Source organism: Indicator indicator, chromosome 4, assembly GCF_027791375.1.
Source record: "Indicator indicator isolate 239-I01 chromosome 4, UM_Iind_1.1, whole genome shotgun sequence".
Taxonomy (NCBI): domain Eukaryota; kingdom Metazoa; phylum Chordata; class Aves; order Piciformes; family Indicatoridae; genus Indicator; species Indicator indicator.
Genome location: NC_072013.1, coordinates 3,329,092 through 3,344,588, shown reverse-complemented (window position 1 = coordinate 3,344,588; position 15,497 = coordinate 3,329,092). Strand labels below are relative to the sequence as shown.

Sequence of the window (15,497 nt, the reverse complement as noted above, 5' to 3'; positions counted from 1 at the left end):
GAAGTCTACCTTTTGTGGATATTGATGCTTTATTAAAGACAATCACGCATGCAGTAGGGTCTAAAAGGGACAGTATCTGAGCATTCAGACACTCTCAAAGCATGGGATCTTTTAGGCCAGAAGAGTAGAGCCATTTTTTTACTACAGTGAAGGGAAATTCAGTCTTCATACTTCGTGCTAGGAAGTGACGTTGTGCAGTGTAACACCTGAGACAATATAGCTTTGTTCCTTCACTCCAAAGTGGATAGATAGGAGGCACATGTTCAGAAGCTTAGGTACCACTCAGGAAAAAGAAAGAAAAAAAAAAAAGGAGGAGAAGAATTTATCCAGCTGATCACCAATACCCTGCTATCCATCCAACAATTAATGTAACATGGAAACCTTCTGTCAGAAGACTTTATAAAGGTGATGAGTGAAAGGTAGCTTGCTATCAAAACGGAACAAGATGAACATATGATTGAAGGAATAGATAGATGCATCAGAGACAGCGTATAGAATAATTGGTTTTGCCCATATGAGTTCTTGGCTTGAGTGAGGTAAGATGAAACACTTTTTGAATGCCATAGATTTGGTCTTCCTTTGGTACTACTGTTATGTTACTCATAATAATGAAATAGTTCATTCTTGGAAAACAGATATAACACAACATCATTCAGAAGTGGCATCATTACTGCTTGGGGGAGTGTGTTAAATTTTATAAATTGGTTTAAAATATTAAGATGAGCCAATGTCTACAATTGTATGACAAATATACAAAACACTAAACACTGTTAACTTCACTGGGATTATGTGTGTGAGTAACAAAAGAAATATTAGTCCAATGTTGTTCAATTTAAGTAGTCATAAACACAGCAGATTTCGTTAGCAGAATGCTTGATGTCTGGTAAAGCACAATTGTCTGTTCTGCAATTGAGTGAACTAATTAAGACCCAGAAGCATCTCATGAAAAGGACTGATCCTGGAAGGCTTAATTCTTCAGATCTTTCATACTTACGTGTGAAGTCTTGTTGACACAAGTGACTGTACTTTTGAATCAAGAACTATTAGTGTGAATTAGAATTTTCAGAATAAGGCCCAAAATCTCTCCTAGTGTTATGGAAAAGTTAAACTTCACTACGTTTTCTCTGTGATATTTTTAATTGGTATTCAGTTTTCCAAATAAAGACGTCAATGAGAGAGCAAACAAAGAAACAAGAACTTAGGATATTTACAAAGCATCTCAGAAACTTAAAATAAGCTCATAATTTTTCTCTGCTATGACACTAAAATAGCAGTAGGAAGAGTTCTTTGTGGAAAAGGACTCTAAGTCTGCAACCTAGCAGAATTTACTAATCTAAACAGTTTCTCAATGAAATTTAGTGACCAAATAAATTTTACTTAGTGGAAGTAAGGGCTTCAGAATCATATCATTAAAAGTAGAATTAGGAGAGAGTGACAGAATTAAGTGTATATTCTTTCAGCAGTTTTCTCTCATTCCATATGCATTCACCTGTTGTCTTTATTCATGCACATGAACACCATCATGGAGCGAAGTACAAGGGATGACAAACAGACTCCAAGTGATTGTTCTTTTAGCAAACAGTTCTAGTACCATTGCTGTCCCCAGCACTAACTATATGGTGCAGTGCACGAATTCTGGACCAGAAGACCACTTAGGAAACAAATGAGACTCCAAAACACACTGTCAAAGTTCCTTTTAAACTCAAGTGGGGCCATCTCCTTGGTGAACAGGTGTGCCAAAACCAGACATATAATCTTTCTTTCAGCTTTAATATACTAACTCTCCATTCTTAAAAGTAAAGCAAGAGATATGACAGACAGGCTATGATCTTGAGTTAGATTAGATGACATCCTAAAGAGAGTCCTAATCCTCCAATAAACATGTCCATCCTGGACTAGGGAGCTCCAATAGGTGGAACAGCAAACATTCTCCTTTCTCATCATCACTCACCTATTTTCACCTTCGTAAAGGATGAAAAAAGAGACAGTATTGATTAAAGGGGAGAAAAGAATGGAAATGGAAAGCTTTGAATGCTCAGTATCTTCCTTCCATTATCAGGGATAACATCTCAAGGTTAGTGAAATAACTCAATGTTCTTTATTTATCTCACCTCTACCTTTTGGCACTCTGTCATGAGTGAGGTGGGAAGGAGGGAAAACTAGTAATTGAAATGTCTAGGTATGTAGGGACAGGGACAGTATGGAAAGAAATATCATGCTGGAAGGAGAGAACGTGTAAGGAGAAGGGAAAATTATGTAGCAAAGCACTGATAGCATATACATTAAAAAATTCAAGGCACAGCAGGACAGAGAAGAAAAAGCAAACTCTCAGGACATCATGTCTGACAAGAGTTTGACCTTCTGCAGTATATAGTGCCATTTCCTCTAGCTCAGACAGGAGCTGAATGTTTTTGACATATATTGTTATTGGATCCTATTTTTCTCATAGACAAGAGGAAAGGTTTTGTTTTTATAAGCTGAAGATGTTTGGCTTCAGTGCGTGTTTGTTGCGTTTAATAGACATATGTTGCCTCTGGTAAGTTTAAAACTCCTCAGATGCAGACTATGGCATCAGATGTTTCAACACTTTCCAGGGGAAGGATACCCTCCATTTTTTATTTTTCATTTCTTCATCAATGCAGTTACTCCACCTCAATCAAGTCCTAGTGTTTCATTCACACATCTGTGGGTATGAAGCACAAGGCATGTGCAACCCACCTCCACGTGTCCATATGTTACACCTCTCCATACACTTTTGCTTAGTTAGCTAGGGCCCTCTTTGAGGATAGGAACTCCTTTCAGATGCATTTCTTCTCTTGTCCCCATTCTCTTCCCCATGGTTCATCCTGTCACCATAAGATGATGCAACACCGCATCACCACTTGACTTCGAGACCCGCCACGACGACCACCAAAATTGGTGAGCTCCCCCTTGCATTTTGATCTATTCTAACCACTGTCTGTGAAGGAATGAGCAAGTGAGTTATAGGCTGTGCTTTGCTATATGGTGGCATTTTGCATCTCTCATCAGGACTGATTAGAGAGGGGAAGTGGTGAGTAAGAACTGGGAACTGGGAGTGGGTTGGGGACATGTGTTGCAAACTTCATAAAAAGGGGAAAACACAGTACATATCTGAATGATGATTGACTTGATGCTGCCTTGATATCACTTCTGAGCTGTGTCCAGTCTGGTTGTCTGTTAAGTCAACAGATTCAAGGTGGCATGCTCCTAATCTTATGAGGAACAGTGAAATTGTAGGCCCTGCCTTTACATTGCGTGAAGCAATTTATTTCTTAACATAGTCATCCTAGCCTGGATCATAAGCAGTATTAATAGAGCATCCCAGGCTGAATATGAATTTAAGTGTCCTGCAAACCTAGGCAAATTGTCAATTGTTACTAGATTTATGATTAATAGATATATTTTTCCTTACACTTTATATTAGAATACCGAAGGTGTGACCTTGAGTAAACCACTTAACCTGCCTACATTTGAATTTCACTGTCTGTAAGAGAAGAGTCAAATGTAAGGCATTATGGGGTTAAACCATCTAAAGAACTATGTTACCCCCTCCATTTCAAAAACTTTGCTCTTTCAGAGACATCACAAGTATTTGCATTTGGTGTTTCCTGGCTTTAAATTTGTGAGCTTTCACAACACCAAAATTACAGGTGGAAGAACATGACTGATCATGTCTTAAGACTCCTACACAGTCTTTATCTCACTATCTTTTTTTCTGACGTTTTACTCTGCTTAAAAATCTTTGCATTATTAAAAGTGACTTTTTGAGTTTATCCCATTCTTTGACCAGTCAAAACAGAAGGACTATTTATGGGCTAAAGCTTGACAGGTACTGCAATCTAAATTGATAGCGGAAACAGCCACATATTGAAGCTTTATTTGTAGTTTAAAATGGGTCCAGCCCTGAAAGAGTGGGTTCAGATTTCTGAGTCCAAGTTCCTCCAGAGTTTTGATGTGTGAGTGAACACTGAAGTATGAGATTCAGTTTTAGCTCTCCTCGCTTTCAGACTAGTCTTCCTTAGTAATGAGTTTTAGGCAGCAAATTTCCATGCTGTGTTTCTAAAGTTACCATAAACACTACCAAGAATGAATCTACTTCTTTGTTGTCTGTATTTCTGGCCAGGACTCAATGTAAGGTTCAAAGTGGAGGAAATGTCTGGTAATAATGTTATTCACCCCCCTTCACTAGGACGGCAGTTAACGATCTTCAACACCCAGGCGCAAATAGCCATAGGAGGGAAGGACAGAGGGCGTCTCTTCCAAGGCCAGCTCTCCGGTCTCTATTACAATGGCTTGAAAGTGCTGAACATGGCAGCAGAGAACAACCCCAACATTAAAATCAATGGAAGTGTTCGACTCGTTGGGGAAGTCCCTTCCATCTTGGGAACCACACCCACAACCTCTGTGCCACCGGAAATGTCTACTACAGTCATGGAAACCACAACTACGATGGCCACCACTACAACGCGAAAAAATCGTTCACCGCCCAGCATCCAGGTCAGTCAATTAGTCTTCCACATTTCTTTGGGGTCTTAATTAGTCTTTTGTTTTACTAATCACTTATAAGTTCACAGGAGCCGGCTTCTCTGAATCATGCTTCGTGTAACTTTTAATTTAATAACGTTGTGTAGGGTAAAACACCACAAAATAGTGAAAAAAAAAGCTGTATAGGGTAAATCACCACAAAATAGTGAACAAAACCCTGGATTGGTTATTATGGCATGTGTACGTGATAAAGGGGACAGATTTTGCTCCTGTACTAAGTGCAACCTCGTTTATGTAAGTAGGATTGCCAAAATATGAACAAGGACACGACTTTAAGTATGTTTCCAGAGGTCTATATATGAGGAAATGTATTTTGAAGAGAGTTACAAAGCTTAATGGGGGGTGGGTGTATGGTTATTTATTATTATGACAGTATGTACTGCTGCAACAGTGAAGTTCATAATGGGGAGAAAAGCAACAGAGCATTACTTCCAGGCAGAGACATTTTTCATTTTCCTTCCATAACCTTCCTGTAGAAAATTTTAAAGGAATGTTATCAAGATCAGTTTCTTGCAAAAATGTAGATCTTCCAACATGGACCAGTTCCAACATCTTTGGGGGGAAAAAAAAAATCACTGCTACAAAAATGGTATTTCAGATGCTCTGTCTTAATAATGCTTAATGTTGTGGGCTTAGTCCTAAAAACTGAATAGAAATATACTCCTTAAATTGGCTTTCCTTTATGTGCTAAGAATCATGCAAATAACCAATCTTAGCAAAGGATCAGGTTTTAAAAATTATTTATTTTAATGATATACTATCATGTTATCAACTAGGATGAAACATTTGTTTAAAAATCATTATTTACTTCAGAATCTCATCCTATGGAAATCAACATACTTTTGTTGATGCCAGCATATACTGGCTGAGACACTAATGAGTGATTATTGATTAGAGTATGCCTTTATTAAACCTCCTGAGAAAGGTGTATTGTCATCTAGGTGGAGGAAAAAAAAAACATTCTGTCTGCCCCCTTAAAACAATTTCTGATGCTTGGGATAGAAGACTAATGAAATCAAGGACTTTGAAATCTGTAATCATACAAGTTACACACTTGCTTTCTGATTGCTTCAGGTCTAATCTGTAATTGATTGTGTATGTGTGCATATGGCCATTCTCTATTTTTTTTTTTCTAGTTCTGGTCACTTAGGATAAGAAAACACATCTGGAGTATTGTGTTCTGTGCTCCTCAGTACAAAAGAGAGACGGAGCTACTGGAAAGACTCCGGCAAAGGGCCTCTAAAATGGTTAAGAAATTACAATCTGATTCATATGAGAAAAAGCTGAGAGAGATGGGACTGTTTAGCCTAGAGAAGAAATGGCTCCAGGGGGATCTTATCAATGTGTACAAGTACCTGGACAGAGGGTGTAAAGACAATGGGTCTCCAGGGAGAACTTATAACTACATTTTAAAGTCAGAAGGAGAGCTACAGGAAGGCTGGAGAAGGACTGCTTAGAAGGGCTTGTATAAGTAGGGTGAGTGGTAATGATTTTAAACTGGAGCAGGGTAGATTTAGGTTAGGTATAAGGGGGAACTTCTTCATAATGAGAGTGGTAAAATACTAGATCAGGTTGCCCAGGGATGTGGTTGAGGCCCCATCCCTAGAGATATTCAATATTAGACTTGATGTTGCCCTGGGCAGCCTGATCTAGTTGTAGGCCTCCCTGCTCACCGCAGGGGAGTAGAACAAGATCACCTTTGAGGGTCCCTTCCAACCCAGTGCAAACTGTGAATGTGTGAAACAGTGGTACCCAGTGACAAACAGAGGCAATGGACACAAAGTGAAATGCAGGGGTTTTCCTCTAAAGAGCAGGAAACACTTTTTTACCATGAGGGTGACTGAGCATTAGCACAGATTGCTCAAAGTGGTTGTGGAGTCTCCATGCTTGTAAATATTCGAAAGCTTTCCGGACATAGTCCTGTGTAACTGGCGGTGGGTGAACTCTGCTTGAGCAAGTGGGCTGGACCAGATGACCCCTAGAGGTCCCTTCCAATCATAACTATGTTATGACTCTAGCTACAGTGGAATTTAAAGCTATTAGAGTAATTAATTCCAAGCCAAGGTTTAATATTTTCCCCTTTGATACTCTTTAAATCCAGTTGCCATCCGTTCTGTGATTAATTGAGTTATTAGCCTCAAACACCCAACAGGTGATTTATAAGTTCCCAGCTAAATGGGGGCAAATTACCCCGGATTTGGTCAGTGTGTCATAATTTTTGAGAGAATTACAGGTCCTTCTCATCAGCGGCCAGCTCTAATTTTAGAGCAAATCTTTGACCAGTTGTATCTCTAAAAGTATAAATTCTGTGGTCCTGATCCTGCTCTTCTTTAGTTTATTGGAGGTTTTCTATGATTTGTAGAGGCAGCAGAACTGTGTTTATCTATTGGAGTGTAACAGAGAGTAGCACTGGACCTTTGTGGACTGGATCAAGCTGAATGTGACCTTGGCTTATTTGAAGAGGAACACTTTCAGAAAGCTTCCTGCGTAGCCTGCATGGCAGTTCACTCAGCCTGTAGAGACCACTCTATGTTGAGAGAGCATCAGGGAGATTTAATCAAGTGTCAAAGTGCTTCTAAAAACATGGTTAGAGCAGTGATTTCCTGGATACACACACACCACAACAAATGGCCTCATCTTAGCTGATATTAAAGCAATAACTCTGACACTTCATGCTACCCACTGAAAGAAAGATAAAGGTCAATATGTACCTCCATTACAACTTTCTGCATTTAAATATCAGGCCATTTTATTGCTGTTGCAGCACAGATGGCTTGCCTTTCTTCCTTACTCTTGGTAGAATTTGATTTTGTCAGCTTAAGTTGCATTATTTGTGCTGTGAAAGTGAGAATAAATTGTCTTTTTCTGTTTTGGCCGTATCTCCAGCTGGGGTTTTCAGATGCCTAATGGTTAGTTTATCTCAGTTGTGTTCAACATCACCATTGTCAAGCTTGCTTAAAATTTGAGATCTAAGTGGTGGAAAAATCTAATAGAACGAGTTTGTTCTTTGGAGAATGTAAAATATAGCTACCTAAGGCTATGAGAGATACAGATACAGTTAGTTATTACCTTGTTCTAGCTATTTCTTTTCTTTTCTACTCAGAAATAAACAATTTTTCTTCCCTTTCAAGGCTATTCATAGTTTACCCTCTTTTCTTCCCATTCTGCTAAGCATCATTCAAGTATTTTTATCTCAGTTTTTATATCTGATCATAAGAATCTTTCTGTTTCCTAGTACCAGCCACAAGGCAACAGCAAAGTTATTTTTCAAGTCCCAATGAAACCTTCCTTTCATCATGATGCATGCTAAAAATTTGTCAGATCTTAGGCTGATGATGGTCTAAGGTAGCTTTTTACCAAGCTGATCAATGTCACATTTCTGTATCCTCACGTGACAGCTTGTTGTATCCTTAGATAGCAGAGCTCTTGGGTTCAAAATGTACTTTTTATTCTGCACATGTGTGCTGCTTAGCACAGCAGGGTTCTGTAGAAGTACTAAGCATGATATAAGTTAAAGTAAAGCATCTAATGCAAAATAGAAAGAATTGAGGTCAAGAATTAATATTCTTTAGTATATTAGAAGTATCTGTGCTACTTCTATTACTCATTTTCATATGTTAAGTAACTGAAACTCTTTTTTTTTCAGTTGTATATAAACCTTGTCCAGAATATCAGGTCTGTAACCCCAAAGTGATACAAAATCCAGAGGAATTTCAGTAGCATTTAGATTTACTTTTCACTTCTTAAGGAAGTATAAATGAGCATGATAACTGCAAAGAGTTTTGCTGCTTGTAATATATATCAAGATACCTCCTGCAGCTAGGCAGACTGAGTACTGCCAGAAGTATTTTAGAGCACAGTTAGACTAAATCAGCTGAGCAAATGAAGTGGTTTAATATACATAGTATATGTACAGGCCAATGACTTGCTTTTCAGTTTGTGAAGATTCCAAACACGAGATACAGTCTTGAACAACCAACCAAGACAAAGGGCATTGAGAGAAAAATATTACTGGAAATACCCCATCACAATATTAGCATTTAAAATGTCTTTGACTTCATTTTGGTTTAAAATGTATAATAACATTCCTGAAAGGCAGTGAAAGTCAGATCAGTGGGGAACAGGCAGGGTTTGAGTGAGAAACAGTTGAGATGTATGACTACATGCTACACTTATAGGAACATTTCTGGGATTCATATATCCTTCAGGGAAGCCTTGAAGGAAGACAACAAAAGTTGACCTTTTTCTGTTAATTGAAAATAAGGGAGAAAAAGGATTTTCAACTTGCATTTGTTTCAATGAGTCGCAAACAGTCCTTGTTCTCTTTTGTCCCTCAACAGAAATGCTGATTTGACTTTTTCACACGTGATTTTGCTCTGCATTTAAGTATGGTCTGTTCAGAAGTGACATGTGTTGTACTGCATTCCTGTTGACTGTCTCAAAGCCTTAACACACCACATTTTTTTGTGACAATAATATCTTCTCTGGGACTTCTACTTCTGAGACTTAAGTAGGCCTCAAAGATAAGCTGTTAGCTTTTGCCTGTGGTACAATATTATGCTGTGCAGGCTCTGATTAGATGGGAGTCACTGTGCTGTGCTGTGCTCTTGCAAAGCTGCCATGTTTCTCACAGAGTTACTGTTTCCCTGTTTCCTGATTTTATGCACTTCAACTATTAGTGAAGTATTTCAGGGATTTCTGGGTTTGGGAGACTTCTGTGGAAACAAGTTAAAGGGATATTCATCCTCTTGGCTTCCGCTTCCATGTCAGCTGCTTGTATGCCCAGAAATTATTTAGTAAGTCATTCCAGAACTATTCAGAAGACTCTCCATATGATGTCATGTGGTAGAGTCTGTCCAGTTCAGAGCTGTCCAGTTTTTCTAGTTGGTGAATGGGTCTGTCAGAAGAACTGGTCCAGACAAGCTTCTGAAGGCTATAGGGCCTAGGGCAGGCCCCTAATATGTCTGCCCTATGACACGGATAGCTGAGGTCCCAAGACAAAAATCACAGATGGGTTTCTGTGGAAAAGATCAGAACACTTCTAGGAGAGCAGATGGATTTCTGATTATGCTCTCCATGAGAAACCAGAAACTGTATGCTCTGCTACAGATTCAGTGTCCAGTGCATGCCTCAGTTTCTTGAGATGAGGATGATGGCACCTGCCAAACTGTTCGAACTGCAGCTTGGAGGTCACTTGTGGATATTTTCAGCTATGATCTTAGAGCGAGAGAATGACAGTGATGATATATAATATGTAGTGTTCTCTCTAAAAAACAGAAGAGGGGATCTGCCCAGTATCTACATGGAGAGTCCAGTCCATTGGCATGGCAGAATAAGGTTCTCAGCCTTTTATTTTAACTATTAGGCTTTCCAGCCTCTAACTATGTTTTCTATTGAGGGTCCAATAATCTTGATTAATGTCTTTCCATAACATGCAGCTCTAGGCTAAATCCTCTCTTACAGTGTATATCACAAAGGAAAACAGCACAGAGGATTTGTCAGTCTAATTAGACTTTCACTGTCAGCTAAGACAAATAAAATTATTTCACCCCTGGTCTTGCCTAGGTACTTTCTTTTACACTCATAGATAATAATTTGGTGGGGGAAGAAATTGGCCTTTAATTTAGTTTTTGCTTCTTATAAGTCACTGGTGACATTTTCATCCCAAGACTGCAAAACTGTAATGAAAAAAGAGCTTTTGATGAGTCTCTGCTTTAAAGATTGACTTCATTGGCTCATTGGTACTGCTGAGAATTATGTGGTCTGCCTCTCATCCCTCCTGTTCTACTTTCTCCTATTATTTCTGAAAGAGACCAAACCCCAACCTGTACAACCTTTCAGAATGTTTGCATTGCTGCAGTGAAATTCACAAAATGGCATTTACTTATTCACAGTCACATCTCTTCTGCTAACATGTTTTGGGCAGGAAAATAAAGCAGCACTTATATCTAGAATCTAAATGGATAGAAAATTTTCATGCAAACTACTGTTGATGTAGGTTACACTATGATTAATTCAATAATACCAAATAACCTCTAAATACTTCACAAGTGTGTAGAGTAGAAATAGACTTACTGGTCACTGAAATACAGAACCTTTGGCGTGTAATGTAGTAGCCAGCTAGCCAGAAATATATATATGATATTATAATGTCCTGCATGAGAAAGGGATACAAAATATTCTCCAAGTTTTGACTGAATATTAGGTGGGGGAGTGGTGTGTTGAAATTGTATTTATTGATGTAGTGTTCACTATACTCAAATTACCTGTAAAGATCATATAATCTAAAATATAATCCTATATTTTCATTATTTCATTCACTTACTGCAAAAGGCAGGCATGCTGCATTTCTCTAAATGCCTTCCTTGAACCAGCAGTTCAGTACCCATCCAAAACAAGAATATAATTTTTCTGTAATATTATTTTTCCAAGTAATGACTATGGAAATAAGCTGAGCCTTGTATTTCTGATAAGCACAATTACAGTATTACAGAACATTGTATTTGTAAAACAGCTCATGCATGTGCTGCTGCATGCTGTTATTTGTTGACAGAACCACCAGTGGTATTTGAACAACTTGCTAGCCATTGTCAACATGGAGACTACTCTTTCATGAGTCCAGGGGATGGCTTTTGTTGAATGTGTGTGGCAAACTTGAGTGCCACAAGTTGATGCATAATAAGATTTCTCAAAATGCAGTTTACACTCACTCTTTGGATAACCTGGTTTTATATAGTAGTGGTGTCAAACAGTCACTTCAGCCAGTTTTCATGGTGTTCTGCTGGGACACACATTGCCTTTTATTTTTTCACTGTAATAGTTTTCAGAAGGTCAGAGTTAGGTGATTCATTTCTACATGAGTTGAGTTTACACTCCTTTAATTTGAAGATCTGATCATTTGGGAATTGCAGCAAAATCTTAGCTGGTGTTTTTAATACATGTAACCAGTTCTGTTCCACTCTGAATTTTGGAAATTAGTATTTGGCCTAACATATGAAGAAGGGGCTGGTCCATGGCAGTTTTTTAGAATTTCAGCACTGTTTTAGATTTTTCTTGGATTCACTTATCTTGACCAAACCTACTGAAATATTTCTTTGATTTTAGGTGACCAAAAAGCATACACATTTCTGTAATAACACAATAAGAAATTGTAATAACAAGTGTATTAAACTTATACCTATTTTCTTAGGGCAGGCATATGTATATTTCTCGGAAGGTACCCTCAATAACATCAGTATGTTTGGGTTTTTTCAGGTCATAGTATCCCTTTGTGTATTTAGACATGTCATTTGCCCTGCCAGAAGTGTTTCTTGAAAGTCACGTGGAAGATTATTTTCAAAATCTGATTACTACAGTGCTCAGGAACTAAAGCTACTGTAGTTGACCATACATTTGATCACAAGCCAAATGAAAGAATAGGATGATTGTGTTGTTCTGGTATGGTTGTGCAGTGACAATATATGATGACGAGATCCGATATTGCAAAAGCAACTGCTTAGAAATAAATGGAATGGTTATAGCTCAAATATAGTTGGCTTGTGTTTCGTTACTGCGTATCTGCTCTGCTTGCTATTTATATACTTCAGGGAAATGCTTAGAAGCTGCAGACATTGCTAAAATACTTCCAGGGCATAAAGTTCCGTTGTATTTGTTTGGGGTGTTTATTTAGCAAAACTGGCTGAGAGGTGGGGATGTAGCTCTTACCTTTCCTAGCTCATATTTGAATTAATGTGCAGAAATTAGAAACACATCCATGCTGTTGTGACAGACCCACTTCCTGAAACCATCTAATTAATGCCTTGGGTTTTCTGCAGAATAATGGCATTGTGAAGTAGTAGAAACTAGTTGCTTTTTCATCTGTGGGATGAGTTGTCACTGATTTGCAAGATACGTCTGTCATGGTACAGCTCTTAAAAGTAGCGATTAGCAAGACAGGATATATGATCATCAATCCTCTCTCCTCCCTTAGGTGGCATATAAGTAGGTGGGATGTTGTTCATTTTGATTGCAAAAGTGCTTCTATTATTCTTAAGAATTTGTTTCCACTAAATTTCAATGTAAAAATCAAGTCAGAGGGGTAAGGAATTGGATTTCTATTCTCTTACTATTTTATGGGGTTGCAAGTGTTCCCCTTCTTGTTTCTAATTGCAGGAAATTTGGTCTGTTGGTTTTTCACCCTTATGACTCGTGAAGGAACCGTCTTCTCTAATAAGTGGCTTGAGTGTTTTTTTCCATTGATGGAACAATTGACCATTTTGCTGTGCAGATCAAGTGTGCTGAGGGAATTGATTAGTGGATAAGGACACTTCCAGGGAATACCAGTAGTTTATTAGATGATGTGAACCAGAGAGTAAGAAACATCAAGAGGAGTCTGATGGCTAAATGTATGAAAATCAGTAGAGGAAGGATGACTAGTAAGGTGCAGATAAGGAACTAAGATCCAGAGGATGAAATGCATCTATCTCACAGAGATATGGGAAGGAAACAGCAACATTTAAAGATGGACACTAACATAGCTAGAGGTGATAAACTGGTGTTTCTAGCATACCTAGTTTGGATAAACAAAGGTTTTGAGAAGGGAGAAGTTCATACCATATGGATTAGTGACCACTCTTCTGCTTTTTAATCTCTGCTTGGTTCCACACTCAATCTTCCCCAGTGATAAAGGGAAGTCTTTGGATTACTTTTTTTTCCTAAACTGACAGGGAGTCAGTTCAGTAGAACTGCTGGCAGTGAGATCTGAGGACCCATGTGTTTTTCTACAGCAGTTCAAAGTCAGGCAGAGCTGGAATCTCACACACTGGTACTAGGATCATCTTTAAAAGCACCTCTTCCTTTCACTTGCAGCAGCTCTTTTCCAGTAACTGCTTTGGAGCAGGAAAGCTCTTTTTTAGTGTAAAAAGAGTCAGGTAAGGAGAAAAACAACTACTGTATGTTTTGCTTGGATGCTTTTCTAACATCCACAGAGATGCTTTGGCATCTCATTGCCCAAGCCATACAAAGAGATTTGCACAAATGGCTTCAACATGACTTGGTCATAATGTCCTTTTTTTTTTTTTTTTTTTTTTTTTTTTTTTTTTTTTTTTTGGAGGGGGGGGTGTTGATTTGGTTTGGTTTTTCTTTTCTTTTTTTTCCTGAAAGATGACCTCCAATGAAAGTATAAGGACATGAATGATTTTAATCTGTGGTAACAATAGAGAACCTGTCCTGACTGACTTCAGCAGCATAAATATATAAAGTGACAGATTATTCTGCTGCCTCCCTCCCTGCTGCCTGAGCACACACATAGATACTCACCAGCACACAGCAAAATTCAAATTGGTCTTTATCTTTTATCTGTTGCCCCAGTGATTAATGCTGCTCTTGCTGGGAGACTAATCGAACAAGGGGAAATATGGAGAAAGAAATATGTATTTCTTAGACTATCGTTATCAGTGTTATTATTATTCCTTTAATATATTTTCCTCCCGTTAGAAGAACTTAATGTACTGACACAGCAGGAAGCTAGAGGTGAGAGCAGATTTGATGGCAAGAAGATGAATGGGGCAGGTCCCAGCAAATGGAACACAGAAGTTTTGCAAAAAGAGGTGAGCTGTTGAGCTGCTTTGGGGTTGCAACATTTTAGCTAGAAAATCAAGAGGCTGTTACAGGCTGAATACAGGTCCTGAACCAGGACCTACTGTTTTCTAAGCCCTACTCAATTCACTCAGCATCTGTCAACGAATCCCCTCTCTAAACAGTTCAGTCCCTTTATAGTACAATCAGGATACAGCGGTCTCACAGCAAATATTCCAGGCACTATTTTTGAGTATATATTTAGGTATTTACTTTACAAATTCCCTCAGGCATTCTATACCCTCTCAAATCCTGCTTGGCCCTTGACCTAGGTCTTTCATAGTGGTACTATGACCTTGTAGTTCCAGTTTGATCGTACAGGATTAGTATTGTCTGGACTCTCTGTTTTATTACTCTTTGCCTTGGGCACATTGGCATAATGTCCTCTTCCTTCACAGAGTAGGCTCAAGAGCTGCAAATATATTTACGGTTCAAATCTTAAACATAATTATTTTAGCCCTGAATTGATTGCATTTAGGCAACAGTTAATCCTGTTGTTCTCTGCTAGAGCAGTGCTGTATCTTTGTATTAACATGTACATTAGCATGTGGGTCTCTGGTGACCAGGTTTTGTTTCATTGTTATAGACATAAACTCATTAGAAATATTCATTAAAAAGCAAACTAAAACTGAAGTCATTACACCTGAGATGCATACAGCTCCTCCACTCACATTAGTCCCACATGCCTTGCAGCTTACATACACTAAAGTTGTCCTCTCACTGCCTAATGCATTGCTGTTTTTCTGTCACACTTCAGACTTACAATAAGAGTATATAAGTGTGTCAGGGTAGGAAGGATAGATGGGAGGAAGAAGAAGGGTTATGTGTTGCATAGATGCCTCAGAAAGCAACACTGCAGTGCGAGCATCTCCTGTAGAGGACTCCTTCCACCCCCACATCTGACTAATTGTGAGGTATTGTTGCTTGCCTGAAGATGAATAATTCTTTGATGCTCAGATGGCTGATTACATGTTGTCCTTCTGTTTATGGACTCAAACACAGGAGAGAAATTTCTGCTTGCTTGCCTGTAGCATTTGTTGCCCTGGCAAGAAGCCAGAACCACTTACAGTCTGCTGTGAAAAGGCTTGGTGTCTCTCTGGCTGCCTCTCAGCTAATGTCTGATGTTTGCAAGTTGTTTGTTTCGTCCTTTCTTAAGTGAAGCCATGGGAATGGTGTTGGCTTCTGCTCCACATGATTTCTAGAGGGAAGGGAGGAGTTTGGCAAGAATTGGAAAGGAGGGTAAGAGCTGGCTGTGGATTACTGTGAACCAGGGTCTGTGATCTTCATTTTGGTCTTAGGAAATATTGTAGCAATTA

The 15,497-nt window shown here is 38.7% G+C and overlaps 1 protein-coding gene across 6 annotated transcripts in view; it reads left to right on the top strand.

Annotated features, from left to right (window-relative positions):
• Positions 1–15,497, top strand: part of NRXN3 (neurexin 3) — a 909,976-nt gene that overhangs the window by 801,965 nt on the left and 92,514 nt on the right. For all 6 annotated transcript variants that reach the window (XM_054400548.1, XM_054400546.1, XM_054400549.1 and 3 more), the window contains 2 exons: positions 4,211–4,518; positions 7,079–7,081. In XM_054400548.1, the coding sequence (XP_054256523.1) occupies positions 4,211–4,518; positions 7,079–7,081 (311 nt within the window). The remainder of the gene's footprint in view (positions 1–4,210; positions 4,519–7,078; positions 7,082–15,497) is intronic.